Here is a 16769-nt window from a genome sequence, read left to right on the forward strand (position 1 = left end):
TGTGTGCCACCAGTAGTGTCTGCCAATCACATTGAATACAAATCTGATGTTTTGATTCATTCACTCATTAGGTGAAGTCTGCCCTCAGTGTCTTAACTTCTTGCTATCTCTGTCTCCATTCTCAGGTGACTCTGATCTCCCTCAGCAGCTGGCTGAGCTGTCTGTCGGCCAGAAGCTGAAGCTGATGGTGGATAATTTGAAGGACGGTGGTGGAGCCGTGTTCAAGTCTGATGTGCTGTCTGGTGCCACCATACTAGCCTCCAAGCACCATGTCATGGGTAGATATTCAGAAAATCTGTACATTTCGGGAATGCTGTGTAGTAATTAATACACAGCGCTAAGATCACTTCACATCTTAAATGTCTCACTTATCTATGAAGATGACAAAAAGATCCCGATTAAAAAATCTGGCTCTGTTAGGTCACCCGCAGGGCAGGGTGCTCATTACACTTCCTGAAAGATTCAACCCGATCACACGTCAAATTGTATAGCTGTGGGCGAACACATTCACAGACAGACAGACAGGACACTTCACACATTCACAGACAGACAGGACACTTCACACATTCACAGACAGACAGGACACTTCACACATTCACAGACAGACAGGACACTTCACACATTCACAGACAGACAGGACACTTCACACATTCACAGACAGACAGGACACTTCACACATTCACAGACAGACAGGACACTTCACACATTCACAGACAGACAGGACACTTCACACATTCACAGACAGACAGGACACTTCACACATTCACAGACAGACATGACACATTCACAGACAGACAGACAGGACACTTCACACATTCACAGACAGACAGGACACTTCACACATTCACAGACAGACAGGACACTTCTGCTCACACATTCACAGACAGACAGGACACTTCACACATTCACAGACAGACAGGACACTTCACACATTCACAGACAGACAGGACACTTCTGCTCACACATTCACAGACAGACAGGACACTTCACACATTCACAGACAGACAGGACACTTCTGCTCACACATTCACACACAGACATGACACATTCACAGACAGACATGACACATTCACAGACAGACATGACACATTCACAGACAGACATGACACTTCACACATTCACAGACAGACATGACACATTCACAGACAGACATGACACATTCACAGACAGACATGACACATTCACAGACAGACATGACACTTCACACATTCACAGACAGACATGACACATTCACAGACAGACAGGACACTTCACACATTCACAGACAGACAGGACACTTCACACATTCACAGACAGACAGGACACTTCACAGACCGACAGGACACATTCACAGACAGACAGGACACTTCACAGACAGACAGGACACTCCGCATTGGTCTTCCACATTCAGTTGGCGGGGCGGCGCTGTAAGCGGGCAAATAAAATGAGTGTTACTTTGTGATGTCACAAAATCACAGAAGTCAAAACGGTTCGTTTGGAGGCACTCTTTCCACGGTGCCAGCGTAGCTTGCAGCGTGGCTACACACGACAATGTCAGGTGATATGGTAGCATGGATGGATACTTGGGGGAGGGTTACTGGTGGCCTCTAGAGGGCGGCATTGACTAGTCCGTGGCTGCCCGGTGGGCACCGCGGCATGTACAGGATCTGTGCTTGTTCCTTACATGGCTGGTGTGGCTTTATCTGGGGACTAGAGATGTAACGGTATGACAATTTCACATCATGATTATCATGACCGAAATTATCACGGTTATCGTATTATCATGGTATTCGTAAAAAAATTGCTGAAAATGTTCGAAAAGTACTGAGAGATTCACTGAAATAATTTTACAACGTTTTATATTGAAAACTCGGACCAAAAAAGGATTGATATACTCAGTGAAATAATTTCTCCAAGGCTGCACTTTGGTTGATGATAGACAGTATTTACCATGTTTTTCAAAGCACTGTAATCATGGTACCACGGTTTTAATGATAATGACAATTTTAAACGGTACGGTTATCATAAGGGATTTTATCACGGTTATCATTAAAACCGGTTATCGTTACATCCCTACTGGGGACCATGTGCTTTGATGTTTATATAGCACGCCGCTTTATAATCAAAGAAAGCAAGGAAATCTTGTTTTACACAAGAGGGGACCTTTACTGTTCTGTTCAAATGTTCACACACTTGTATAGTATTAAATACATAGCATGGTTGCTCCCCCCACCCTTTCTGGTGAATGCCATACTCATCTTGTTGTCATCTGAAAGTTGGTAATGGACGTACATTATGCTGCCTTCAAATGGTTGTGAACTCATGTTTACGATACAGGAAGTCGTGCACACAACATGCTTGGCATTCAAGTGGTCACGTCGTGAACATGCGCAGTTGACTAGAAGCCACCGAAGATAACCATTTAGCTACCACTGGCTAGCTAGCGGCTAACTACGTTAATGCAGGAAATGCAAAGACATAATGACAGGCGAAACAAGATCAGACTGTTGAGAATATCAACATGTTCCCCAGACATATTAAATGACTATGAAAAGCTCTTAAGTTGTCAGAAAAATTCCACGTACCAAGTCGTAAATACCACATGAGGGGGCTGTTCAAGTGGTTTGAAGTCTATTCACGGTAAACACGAGAAGTTAGGGTAATAGTTAATAGGGTAAAATAAATATAAATTGTCATTTTACTGAAATTGACTGTCTAGTGAAGTCAGCAGATTAAAATATTCTGGCTTTCTACAAGGGGGTGAATTGTACATCCAGAAATATTGCATGTTCAGCTGTAATCACGTTATGCAAGTGATGATATTGAAGTCGCTTTGGATAAAGGCTTCTGCTAAATGACATAATGTAACGTAACGTAATGTAATGTAATAATGACCTGCATGTTTTTCAGGTGCCACTTTGACTCCAGGACAGAAAGTCAGTGCGGTCATCCTCCATGTTGACATCCTGTCCTCTCATGTCCATGTGTCCATCCTGTCCAAGCTAATGGCCAAGAGGAAATCTGTGAGTGTTACTTTCCCTAATGCCACTTTGCTCACATGTTTCAAAAGAACTATGTTTTTACCTTTTTTATTTACTGAGGAAAGCTTGACTGATTCATGTCGCTGTCTTTTTCTGCCACGCCCTGAATCACTCTCCGCCAGTCAAAAATGTATAAACCTGTGAGCACTGAGCAGTCTTGGGGAGATTAGGACTAGGGATGCACCGATCCACTTTTTTCACTTCCGATCCGATTCCGATACCTGAATTTGGATATCTGCCGATACCGATATTATGCCGATACCAATATTTTTCTTGAATATACAGTATAGGCAAAGATTTGGCCAATTAAAGTTTTTTTTTTTAATATACCTTGCAAAAAGCAGACAAAATTAAGAAAATATACAAGGCAAAGAAGGATACTATTATACATTATTATACAAATTACGGCCAGCTGTGCGCTGGAATTGCATCCCCCCCCCCCCCCCCCCTTCTGGGGGGGGGGGGGGGGGGGGACCAATCAGGATGACCTGATTGGATGACCAATCAGGTCATCCACCTGATTGGTGGATGACCTGCTCTACCTCCTGAGCTATAGCCTCCCCCCCCCCATCACTTGACAATCTGATCCTAAACACTTGTATAATTATTCACCTTTTTGATCCTAATGTTTCCAATTGTATGTTTCCAGTTAACCGAAGGGTCAAAACACACAGCCATGGTGCAGCACATAGACCGAGACTTTGCTGTCGTCTCATTGGCCGACACGGCACAGCTGACTGTGATCCAAACCACGAGCCACTTGAACGAGACGTTCCTCTCCGAGTCGGAGAAGCTGAAGCCGGGAATGCATTTGGCCGTCAGCGTTATAGATCCCAGCTGTTCCGAACTCCAGGGGCTCCCCCTGGTGTCGTGGGAGCGCACCGCACCCAGACGCCAGCGCACGCTCTCGGAAAGTCAGCCGTCGGCCAAGGGTCACTGCTTTGGTGCAATAGTCACGGGTAAGGTGCGGACAGTGAAGCCTGCGTGCGTGCTGGTCACCCTGGAGGGCGGAAGCACAGGCAGCGTGCATGTGTCCGAGGTCACAGAGAAAGTGCTCCTGGGCACCCTGCCCACCTCCTTGGTTAAAGTGGGCAGTGTTGTCACCGCCAGGGTCATCGGAGGACGAGAGGCCTCCAGCCACAGGTGAGTGCCGCTAAACTTTTAGCATTTTAGAACTTAGGGTAATCCTTTTCTTTAGACCCAAAGCTGCACAACACGGAACAATAGCCTATTGCAATTTCCCACTTTTCCACGTCGGCTTGAATGCATTCGTAACCATAAAATACCAGGTATTGTAAACTGTAAAGATTCACTTGATTTTTTTTGTCTCGTCTTGAATTTTAAGTTCAATGCAACTCGACAAATATGAATGTCAATTTTACTGCCTTCTAGCCGGGTCCCGCGGCCTGGCCTGCCCCGCAGGCGGTCTATGTTGGCAAATTATGAAAGTATCGCGGGTGCGGGCGGGGCAGGCTCAGAACGTGACAAAGCAATATTATAATATAATTTAGTTAGAGCAGTGAAACACACAGAGTAACCCTTTATTAAGATGTGAACTCTCTCACACGTACACACAATCAGCCAGTCTGAAGCCGTCTGCACCTGCTGCACTAGTAGAGACACGCTTCAAATGAGGTAGCCTATGTGCTCTCAAAACAAACATTTTGGAAGGGTTATTCCCTGTAATTATTATTTGAAGTGTCCATAAAACGAATGCCACTGCAGATTTTCTGTGTGGACTCGACTGTGATCTATTTGTCAATTTTACTGCAACGTGAGTAGGCTACGTGACCAATTGAGAGCGCACGAGGTAATTAAAAGAAATTGGAAGGAATAAGAACTGTTTCCGTAGCCTACCTCCTCTACCTGCTACCTCCATTTTGAGACCTTAGATTAATTGAGGAAAGATCGATAATAGCTGAGTTTGTAGCGCCGACGAAGCAGAAAGAACTCAACGACATGATTGAAAGCAGCCGCGCAGCGCATCCAGAGCAGTAAAACTGTTGTCCAGTCGCGCACCGGCACACGTGTGTGTGTGTCTGTCTGTGAGAGAGAAGAAGAGAGACGAGTTTGGACACATTGGAGAGCTCTGCTGCGCTCATCGTGAGTCCAGAGACATATTACATTATACCTGGTATACCTGGGTTGGGTTCTGGGTTCTGGGTTTTCAGATATTTTAACGGGGCAGGCGGGGCGGACTGGCTCCGATGACGGGTTGGGTTGGTGCGGGCGTAAAAAAAACCCTGACCCGCGCATCACTACTGCCTTCTTTATTTCAGATTCTTGCCCTTCTCCCATCCCAAGTTCACATACACCGTTCCTGAGCTAACACTTCTACCCAGGTAAGTCTTCTGACTTCTGTCTGTCACATGACATTGTGCTGTTTTGTTTGTAGTTGTTTCCCCATGTTTTTCTGTCTTTCCTCATAGCAAGCTGGACACAAGTGTCGAATTCAAACCGCTCACAGCAAAAGAAAAACTGAGCAGCTATAAGGTCGGGGAAGAAGTGACATGCTTTGTATCAAAGGTGAGTTTTAACGACGGCTTGTTGCCATATGTAGCTTTTCCTCAATTCTTCAGCAAAAATGGAAAAAACACAGACAACTTAAAAGGGCCGGAAAGCAGGATTTATTATAGGAATATAGCCTAGTCCCTAATCCTAATCCTAATCCACACCATAACTGTTAACTACCCTATGTGTTTATGCTTCTTTCCTCAGTATCATCCAGATAGGAAGTCTTTGGAGGTCACCACTGATCCTTGTATTACTGGGACTGTCGAACTGCTGGCCATGATCACTGATCCTAAAGTAAGTTTGATGCCGCAGCTTCACTCACAATAAGTTTATTTACTCAAATTCTTTATACAGTATATATATATATACTGTATATATATATATATATATATATATATATATATATATATATATATATATATATATATATATATATATATATATATATATAAAAGCCTAATATATAAAAGCCTAAACATTTTGTATTGGGACATCAGAGTCAGGTCATCAATATTCAGAGATAAAAGGAAAATAGGGAAATATCTAAAAACAAAATCACAACATTGCAAGTGCAGTCCAACATAGGAGGAGTGTTAAAGGTCCCATTCCGTGCAAAAGCTGTTTTTACTTGTAAATGCATATATACTGCTGTCAGCCCTCCCTGTAATGAGTGGTCACACGCTCAGAACTGCCACAGTTGGATTTGTCCCTATCCAGCGTCCCCCTGCAGTCTCCTCCAAGCCACACCCCCAAACGCTTCGTTTGCCCAGAGGGGAATTGGGACGTCACTAGCTTCCTCCTGCATACTGCGCGGGTCTCTCTCACACAAGCTACCTGCACCATTTAGTCTATAGCCACAAAATTAACACTTCTAGCTGGAGCGACGCCAACTGTATGTGATACAGCAACTGCAGAGGTGCATTCGGTAAGTCTAGGCATTTTGAGATGTCCTCTTTAGCGTAGTACCGTTAAGTTAACGATAACTCGCAACCTAGCGTGCTGGTCCACAGACGCTAATCTGATTGGCCGCTGGGAGCCTGGGGCGGGCTCTCCCTCAGCGGCCAATGGGAACTGTTAGTTCTGAATATATTATAGAAACAGGCCATTCTTGGGAAGCGACGAGATGAGGAAGTGAGAACTCCGTCACAACAAACGGGGTTGCTATATTTTCGACAGATTAATCCAGAATCATGTTTTATGGACCAGAGACACACGTTTTTAAGAGGTTACAGCTGCACGAATTGGGACCTTTAAATAGGTATTAAATAAATTTACGGTCCAAGTTAAATAGGCATTAAATAGGGGGTGCGCTATGTAGTTAACAAGAGTAATCTAATTGAGTAGAGAATTGTGGTAGAAGTAGCAGCTATAATACTTTATGTAATGTAGTCCAGCTGCTGTTGCTGTAAAGTGACATTTGATTGGGTTTGGGGCTCATGTCAGTGCAGGGGGGGGGGATTCAGCTGTGTTCAGGGCGTAATAATAATACGTTGGATTTATATAGCGCTTTTCCTAATGCTCAAAGACGCTTTACAAGACACAAAAACAACAACTTTAATAGAGAAAAAAATAAAGAAATAAGAAAGGTGAGAGAGAAATGTACTTCATGGGTTTGGAAGGAAGGGTAAAGAGGTGGGTTTTGAGGGCGTGTTTAAATGATGACAGAGTGTCTGCCTGACGGATATGGCTGGGGAGGGCGTTCCAGAGGGTGGGGGGCAGCTGCGGCGAAGGCCCTGTCGCCCCAGGTCCAGAGCTGGTAGTGTCCACGTCGTCAGGTCCAGGGCTGGTAGTGTCCACGTCGTCGGAGTCGGCAAAGCACTCGACCTCGTCATTTTCAATATTCTTCAAGTGTGTTTTGTTAACACCTTGGGGCTGCTGTCGTCTGGCAAAGGTTAGCTCATAACAAAAGGAGTCAAATGTTACTGCAGCCTCAGAGAAAAATCTGAAAAGCTGAGAGGAACCATCACTTTGAACAGCTGCCATCATTTGAAATGTGCTTGTTTTCAGGAGGCCAGCCACCCAGAGAAGCTGTATAAGATGGGCAAGGCAGTCAGTGCCAGAGTGGTGGGGGTGAACTCCAAACCTCAACGCTTAGTCCTGTCTCTCACTGGTAAGACTAACTAAAAATAATCATTTACTGCCATCCCATCAGCAGGCTTTACATCAACACCCCTCCATGCCACAGACCAGTGATACTCAACTGGCGGCCCGCAGGCCACATGGGGCCCGCGGTGGGGCCCGCGGTGTGGCCCGCGATAGAATTGCATTTTTTTTACAGTGCACCTGAACGCAACATGCAATATACCCGCTGAATAAGTGTCCAAATGTTAATGTAATTCTGGCCAATACTCACACTTCTGTTATAGCATTTCAGTCTGGAATATGGAATATCTTTCAATAATCTATAATTTAGCTGCTAAATTGTCAAATAGCGCCGTCTGCTCGCTACCCAGGCACTTATGTATGTAGCCTACTTAACCTAAGTAACTATCCGGTGTGCACAACATTGTCAGACTAAACTCCATCTGACACCTACAATCCGCTACAGAAAAATGTATATTGATTGTTTATTAACTCATTCAGTGCCAGCCACTTTTGGAGAACGGATGCTCCCAGTGCCAGAGTTTTCAGAGCGTTTTCAGTGATTTCTCGAGGCCCACAGAATATTGTGTGATATTACTATGTAAACACCGAACACGCACAAGAACGAGCTGGCTCTATTGTATCATCAGCAAAAAAAAGTTTATTGATACCATTTTCCGTTCTTTAGTTATGAGCCGGAGAAGATAGGTTGTTTTCAGCGTTTTCAGGCTTTTCAAATTATTAGCTGAGATAATCCGCCTTTTGTGAAATGCAGCATTTCAAGCACATTCACTGAGTCTGAAGATAATATTTTCTGATGTAGTGACGTAGTTGTTGTGTGATGCCCTGCGTGCACCACCCCCCTCCCCCCCTCCCCCCGTAAACTCCTCCCCACACTGCACACAGCCTCACGCAACCATTATATTTTCGGAGTCCTGCGTTTGTGTGCTGCTGTCGGCTCTCAGCGCCACAGCAGGGAAGAGCCAACCCGGATTGCTGAATGGTTTGGCGTCAGGGGCTGCTTTCCTGGCTGCTAATCGGTTGGAGAAACTATACAGACAGACAGACAGACAGACAGGGACAGAGGGGCTCAGTTGTGAGCGCGGATTGACTCCTGTTCGGAGCCAATGTCAGCTCCCGCGACAGAGCAAATGGCTCTGGGAGCATGCATCGGGTTGTCTTTGATCCACGGCTTTTAGGCTGTTTCTCGGACCTGTCTCTAATCTGGACTGCACCGAGCAAGCACTGTCGCCACCTAATGAGTCCGTAAAATAGGTTATACACCTCCAATAGCTACTATAGTTGTACAGGAGCTGCGGAAGGCTTTGATCGACGTCCCACCGTCAAAAAACGCATTGGACGTCGAAGGACGTCCGTGGCATTCTACGTCACTATTTAATTGGACGTCGAAGGACGTCCATGGCATTCAATGAGTTAACTGGCCCCTGGCCTTCTATCATTTCACGACAGTGGCCCCCGGGCAAAGCAAGCCCCAGGCCCCATCCCTACCCTGGCCCCAGGCCCCATCCCTACCCTGGCCCCAGGCCCCATCCCTCACCCTGGCCCCAGGCCCCATCCCTACCCTGGCCCCAGGCCCCATCCCTCACCCTGGCCCCAGGCCCCATCCCTACCCTGGCCCCAGGCCCCATCCCTACCCTGGCCCCAGGGGTTAAGCAATTATTAGGCCCGAGCCCGCCACCAGGCCCAGAATCAATATCACGATATGATGACACATCTCTCTCTCTCTCCCTCTCTCGCTCTGTGCTGCGGAGGCTCTAAAGACAGCCACCGTTGCTCTGTCTCTCTCTGTCTCTCTCCCTACACATGCACACACACGTTAAGACTATGATGCGCTGCAATCACTTAAAGGAACACTCCGCCCATTTTCAACCAGCTTTGTATCATTAGAACATCAGTAGTATATCAGAAAACTAAACGATTTTGAAGTCTGTCATTTAATTTGACAGTTATTGAGTGTTTAACTCAAATTAATAACTCATTAACTCAAATCAACTCTCAATAACTGTCAAGCTATTCATCATTCATCTAGTTTGACAGTTATTGAGAGTTGATTTGAGTTAATGAGTTATTAATTTGAGTTAGTGTGGACCAGTGATGTCACTGGTCCACACTTTAACACTCAATAACTGTCAAATTAAATGACAGACTTCAAAACAGTTTACAGTTTTCTGATATACTACTGATGTTCTAATGATACAAAGCTGGTTGAAAATGGGCGGAGTGTTCCTTTAAGTACTGTTACAGCCTATCAAAATACAACTGGCCACAATAATAAGAAATGTTCTCTCTTATTTAAATGCCAACAGCAACAATGCCCACAAACTGAAACAATGTCACTCAAGCATATCCAAATTAAAACAGCAGACTCACCGTTTAGCTGCATGGAATAACGTTAGTCCTGCTCACGTCACAAATCTTCCCCAACCGGCTAAATCCACAATCATGCAAAACTTTTAGACTTTAACTTTCCATTTGCAGGCACTGTGCAGGAAAATGATTGTATCTTTTGCAGCTTTCCCTGACACGTTGGGAACTTTCAAAACCTCCCTCCGCTAGCTTTCAGCTTGACCATCTCAACAGCTGACTGTATGTAGCGTTTAGCTTTGTTTTTCACAGCCAGCTGGAGGATTATTCAGCCCGAGCCCGATCTATGCATAAAAAAAAGCCCGACCCGGGCCCTAAATGGTCAGGCCCGAGGGGCCTGTTTCGGGTCCCCTCCGGCTTGCAGCTCTCTACTTCTGTAATGTAAATGATATCTTTCTCTCTGTATTTCATATTGCTTAACAAATGTAAAAAACAGAACAACGTTTATTTCATTCTGTTTGCGATTGTTATGCAGGTGTGCACACACTGGAGAAAGGCAGTGTTACTTTGGGCATGGTGACTAGTGTTCAGCCGCACGTTGGCCTGCTGGTCAAGCTTCCCTTTGGTGCCACGGGAACTGTTTCCATCATGGACCTGGGTGATGCCTACTGGCCAAAGCCCCTGGAGGCTTACAGCAAGGATCAGCTGCTCAGGTCAGTAGCAGCTGCAGACCCAGACCAGGGCAAGACAGCCTGACAAAATATGACACAATCATTGGTCTTATATTAAAAATCAGATCATCAGTCTATTCATGTCATCCTCTTCCAATATGATGCAGTTTGTCATGGTTTGAAATGCTGTTTCAGCATTTACACCAGTGGTTCTCACATTTTTGACTTCAAACTTTTTGGCGTCAGTACCCCCTTTCCCTGATTTCTTAGTCCAAGTAGCCACTTTACCCGACTACAACATTTTGCTTAGAAAACTGCAAGGGAAAATGATAGCATATGACGCAATCTTCTTCTTATGCCTATCGCTCCTTTTTCATGGAGCCTAGGCCATTGACAACAGCATATGAGGCAATGAATGAATGATAAATAACCCACCTTTTGAAGATAACATTACAAAATGAGAAATGGAGGCACAGAGTTGCAATTAGTGCCACTGCCTCCTGAGCAGATTTATTTTGACGTTTCATTTATTTTCATGATTTATTTTTCCATTTTCCCCTTTCTCTCAAGTAACCCCTGTAGTACCACCATAGAGCTTCTATTACTATCTAGATGGTTCACCGCAGGCTCCGCCAATTCTAAAAACTGGTAGCAGTAAGTCACCTGACCTCTCCCCAAGTCTCGTTACCCCCCCCCCAGGCTCCGCCTCCACTTGTTTTCTTCTTCAAGCAGGCTTTAAGCGGGGTTAGTGCTGACCTAGCAAGCTAACTTGAAATGGAGATTGTGAGTTCCCCAAACTCCACACAAACCACACATATAAACATAAAGCTGCCCGTTGTTAGCTCAATACAGTTGAAACTAAGATATTGCATTAAAAAAATAATTTTTCTAGCCACAGATTTAGCTACTACATCAACGAGCTTCAGCTTTAGCTTTAGCTAATCGCTCCCTGCTAACATGAGTTCCTGTTGCCAAATCTCACAAGAGTGTGTTGCTGAGATAGACAGGTCTTGAAGAAGTTTAATTTTCTCCTGGTCTTTCTGTCTGAAAAATGCCATTTTAGTGTCAGAATATTCTGAAGATATGTGGCTTCAAAGAATGGGCCGAATATTTACTTTAATGAATATGGGGGCGAAGGGAAATAGTTCTGTAAAAATTCTGTCATAATCTGAGATCACGTTGACTTTTCCCATTGACTCAATAGACTCAGACCTGCCGAAAATCTCTTAGTGGCCGTGGCCGTAGAAAGCCATGAGCAAAACCCGCGTGCCAAACAGGAAGTGAGTTGGAGTTGGGCCGTCTAGTTTGAAATCCCATCGTCTTTGGTTCCTCCACATAGTCATACCCCAGTTTGGGAGCCGCTTCATTCACGTCCATTTTGCTTGAACCCTAGTTTTGAAGTGTGGATTGAGAGTTAACTGGTTTTGCCTTCTCTTTTTCCCCAGGTGTTACCTTCTGGGAAATGAAAACGGCAAGTGGCAGCTGTCTCTCCGTTCATCACGGTATGAGAACCCCCCCCCCCCCCCCCCCCCCAGAGAGCCACAGAGAATATATGTCGGATTATACCCTAGATTACTATTGTGGTCCATCCTACCATTTATTTTCACCCTGTGACCGACTGTAACTTTGCTCTTCCAGGGTGAACCCAGCGCCGGCCAAGCCAGTGAAGGACCCAGAAGTCTCAAGCATAGAGGAGCTGAAGGCGGGTCAGATGATCAGAGGCTACGTGAAGTCCGTGGGAGAGAAAGGAGTCTTCATCAGGTAAAAATGCATTCAGGACTACTTGCTTCCAGATAGATGTAGTATTCCAAGTCCAAAACGCAGCTTTACACATTTGCATTTGTATTTGTGCAAAGAAACATCTGAACCTCTAGAAAGAACAACATGTTCCTGATTTTCTACAAAATGTTCTTGTATTGTTGTTATGTTGGTGGGTAGCATGAGGTCATTCTTGCTCTCTGAACTCGTGGGTTAGGGTGGCTTCTACATGAGGCTAACTAGCGTCGCGTGTTTGTCTTTATTCCACGTCTATCTTCCAGGTTGTCTCGGAGCGTCACGGGAAGAGCCCAGCTCCAGCAGTCCACCAAGTACTTTGTGACGAAGCACGATGTCTTCTCTCAGCACCTGCCTCTCAACACTCTGCTCACTGTCAAGATCCTCAGGTGAAGATGCTCGAATTTCACGCTGTCAAATTCACCCCCTCCTGTTCAACTCAGCGTGTCACGGTCAACACCTATAAGAGTCATGGTCAACACCTATAAGAGTCATGGTCAACACCTATAAGAGTCATGGTCAACACCTATAAGAGTCATGGTCAACACCTATAAGAGTCATGGTCAACACCTATAAGAGTCATGGTCAACACCTATAAGATGTCTCCGATCACTTAAAGATCTTCATTTGGGATGTGGATTTGTCACTTACAGTGTGTTGAGGTTTCCTGCCGGTGACCATACCAGTCACAAGAATTTAATTTGTTCTTTTAAGCAGCCGTTTGTGGACACAATATTGTATATTATTTTTCCTTTCTTTTGACTATTCTTGCTCTGCCTTTCTCTCTCTTCCTCTCCCTCTCCTCAGTATCAACAAAGAGGAGGAGCTAGTCGACCTCTCTCTGCTCCCGGCCGACACCGGGAAACCAGATGTGCTCCCAGAATCCCTCGGTCTGCCACTGCGTCTGATTGGAGAGGAGAAGAAGAGACATGACACTAAGAAGAAGAGGGAGCGCACGCTGTCCGGGAGCCAACAGGTAACGCGACAGCTGTCATTTCTTTGCTTATTTATAAGCCTTTATTCTGGCAGCAATACACTCTGCATTGATCTTGGTGTGATTGGTCTCTGCCTACTAGGCAGTAGGGCTGGGTCGGTTTGAAAATTTTAAAACCGGTTCGATATTGCCGTCTAAACCGGATCGAACCGGTATACCGATTTTTTTTGTAATTTAATTTTGTTTTGTAATTTTTTTTTTTTTTTTTTTTTAAGCAGGGCTCCCGAGTGTGGCCCATAACTGTCTGTAGTGCAACTTCAGTCCACCTGATAGCGATAATACTAAGCTGGTATTGTCAACCAGCAATAATACTGAATAAAAAGAAGCAGGACACCTGTGTAACAAACACACCCTGTATTTATTTCTCATAACTATTCAGCTTAACTTTTCTTCAAACATCAACATAATAAACAAAATAATACTTTTGCATACTAGTGCAACTTGAGAAGAGGCTAATAGGAACAATAGTGCAATCAGAATGGACTGGCAAAAAAAAAAAAAAAAAAAAATTAGGTTTTTTCGGTTCGCACATGATCAAACCGGTTTGGGCTCGTACACCGAACCGAACCGGTAAAACTGGAAATCGACCCATGCCTACTAGGCAGTATTCACGGCAACCAGGTTTTCACTGCATCACTGATGTGTATGTTTACTAGGGATGCACGATATATCGGCAATCATATCAATGTTAGGGGTCTTCGGCTACGTGTATGCGTCGCTCCAGCGTGTTTAGAAGCCGTAGCTTCCATGCTACTTCACAAAACCACAACAATATTGAAGCGTCCAGCTGCTCCCCCTTTACCGTCATTAGAAAAGCGAGTGCAGAGCAGTATCCTAATGACTTTTATGACTCAGGCGATAAGCTGTTTTGCAAATTCTGTCAACATCGAGCCAATGAGGTAAGCTTGCTAATGTAACGTTACGTAGCCACGGTGCGCAACTATAAAGGACTTTCCTTTAGTCCTTTATAGTTGCACGTCGCAACTGTCGAGGGAGGCGCACCCCACACTTTGTTAATCGCTGCTCTAGAGTAAAACCTTTTTGTGTGGATTGCCTAGATCTTATTTAATTGTGGACATTTATTCATTCCCACTTATTAGACACTATTTCTGATGGTAAAATGAGCGTAAAAAGCAAAACACAGAATTCAGAAAAATTCAAAGGGAAAAAAACTGAATTTGGGAATTGTTGCTTTTATACTGCGTTGTACCTTATGCGTACCGAACCGTGACTTTTGTCTACCATGACACCCCTAATCGATGTTAGCCATTTTTTTATTTATCAGTATCTGTCCAATCAGCAAAATAACCAATGTTAATATTGGTTATTGGTATCGGCCAAAATGTTCATATTGAGGGGAAACAATGCTGTAAATCTATAATTTATGGGTTTTTCTAAATGTTTTGGAAATAAATGAAGACATAACTTTTTACCATTCAGTGTTTACATGTGTTTTTCAGTATGTACAAAATTTGATTATCAGAATTTTTTTTATTTATACAGATCATATCGACATCGGTAAATATCCGTTATCGGCCATAACAGCAATGTTAATATTGTTATCGGTATCAGCCAAAAGTTTCATATCGGTCCATCCCTATAATGTTCCCCTAATAATAATAATAATAACAATAAAGTTTATTTATTTTATAATACTCATTGGTACTACTTTATAATTGTGTCATTTACCAGGAACAGGTGGACCAAGTCCCACCGAAGAAGAAGAAAACAAAGAAAGCAAAGCCTGATGACAGTGACAGCGGGGTGGAGGTGTACTTCAGGGAAGAGGAGGATAAGGAAGACGATGAAGAACCTGAGCCTGCAAAAGTAAGCATGGGTCACGGTTATGGCACATTTCGACCGCATGGTATAGCAGTGGTTCCCAAACTTTTTTTTGCCAGCCGCTTCTTTTCACCTGACAGCGGGGAGCTTCACTGGCAGGACGTATTACGTGGGAGGATCACGCTATTCCCACCACTTCCCTTCCGCCCCGAACAGACCCCCCGACCGACCAGAGGAGGCGCTAGTGCAGCGACCAGGACACATACCCCGAATCCGGCTTCCCACCCGCAGACACAGCCAATCATGCCTGTATGGACACCCGACCAAGCCGGAGGCAACAGGAGGGGGGGGGGGGGGGGGGGGGTTGGGGGGGTGCGAACCTGCGACCCTCGTGTTGGTAGGCAGGGAATCTACCGCTACACTACCCGGACACCCGTAATGTCATCTATTTGACATGGCATCCACAAGAGAAGAGAATCTGATGAATTCAGAACAAATTATCTCAAATCGTATCCAGATTGTGACCTTAAAAATGTAAACGTCCCCTCCTTGTCTCTCAGCAGGTGAAGCCCAGCCCAGCAGGGCCGTCCAGACTGCAGGTGTCAGAAGGTTTCTCCTGGGACCTGGGACTGAACTCCCTGAAGCCAGCCTCTGCAGCCCAGGAGGCAGACTCCAGCGACGGGGAGGACCAAGAGCAAAGTGGCAAGGTGAGGGGGAGGACATGCTGCGGCTGGAACTCTAAAGTGACAAACATGATTCAACGTAGCCTCGAGTTTAAGACGTTTGTCGGCAGTTAAACACACATACTCGAATGTCAGCTTGACGGCCCAGGGGAGTCCCCAGCAAAATGAGTAAATTCTGTGATTTCACTATGTGAATGTAGTGCATATACTTGGTCATAGCTTTCACTCTCTCCTGTTAGCTCTCCATCTACATTATAGTCTATTTACGCTGTTCACATCAGCTGTGTTGACCCGATGGTGCACTACATTTTTTGGGAGCTGCATGCCGCCTATGCCTGCGGCGTAGCACCTACAGCGCTCTCGGCGAGGGATTTGACGCCAGAGTATAATTTTAGCTTAATGTCTTTCCTCTCTGGCCCCCACACTCTCTCTCTTCTCCCAGTCCCAGAAGAAGTCTCGCCATGAGCTGGAGCTGGAGAAGAAGGCGGCGGAGAAGGCCCTGGTGCAGCGGGAGTCGGAGCTGATGGACCCCGGCCTGAGGCCACAGGACACGGCTGCGTTCGAGCGGCTGCTCCTGGCCTCGCCCAGCAGCTCGCTGCTCTGGCTCCAGTACATGGCCCACCATCTGCAGGCCACCCAGATTGAGCAGGCCCGCTCTGTGGCCGAGAGGGCCCTCAAAACCATCTCGTTCAGGTGACCGACTGCTAGAATGATATATTATTTTCTTTAACTAGGTTAGTCCAATAACGATTATGAATAAAGGGAGACCTGGCCAAGACCGCAGCCTCAAGACAAACACAAACATTGTAGACCACACAAGTCCAATTCCAGTCAAAGCTTATGTAAAAAGAGCAAAGTAACATCATCTATGAAATCAATTACAGCGAAGTCACGTGACATGACAAACCCAGAACAAAGTAAGGTG

General features: G+C 45.2%; 1 protein-coding gene across 1 annotated transcript in view; it reads left to right on the forward strand.

Annotated features, from left to right (window-relative positions):
* The window catches only part of pdcd11 (programmed cell death 11), a 33559-nt gene that overhangs the window by 12523 nt on the left and 4267 nt on the right, over window positions 1-16769 (forward strand). The window contains exons 18-32 of the mRNA XM_083655549.1: window positions 126-278; window positions 2890-3002; window positions 3670-4163; window positions 5300-5362; window positions 5450-5546; window positions 5739-5828; window positions 7542-7644; window positions 10477-10654; window positions 12058-12114; window positions 12251-12373; window positions 12652-12774; window positions 13193-13361; window positions 15072-15206; window positions 15722-15868; window positions 16287-16537. Coding sequence (XP_083511675.1) covers window positions 126-278; window positions 2890-3002; window positions 3670-4163; window positions 5300-5362; window positions 5450-5546; window positions 5739-5828; window positions 7542-7644; window positions 10477-10654; window positions 12058-12114; window positions 12251-12373; window positions 12652-12774; window positions 13193-13361; window positions 15072-15206; window positions 15722-15868; window positions 16287-16537 — 2296 coding nt within the window. The remainder of the gene's footprint in view (window positions 1-125; window positions 279-2889; window positions 3003-3669; window positions 4164-5299; window positions 5363-5449; window positions 5547-5738; window positions 5829-7541; window positions 7645-10476; window positions 10655-12057; window positions 12115-12250; window positions 12374-12651; window positions 12775-13192; window positions 13362-15071; window positions 15207-15721; window positions 15869-16286; window positions 16538-16769) is intronic.

The sequence above is a fragment of the Poromitra crassiceps genome, assembly GCF_964638095.1.
Source record: "Poromitra crassiceps genome assembly, chromosome: 19".
In the NCBI taxonomy this organism is placed as follows: Eukaryota; Metazoa; Chordata; class Actinopteri; order Beryciformes; family Melamphaidae; genus Poromitra; species Poromitra crassiceps.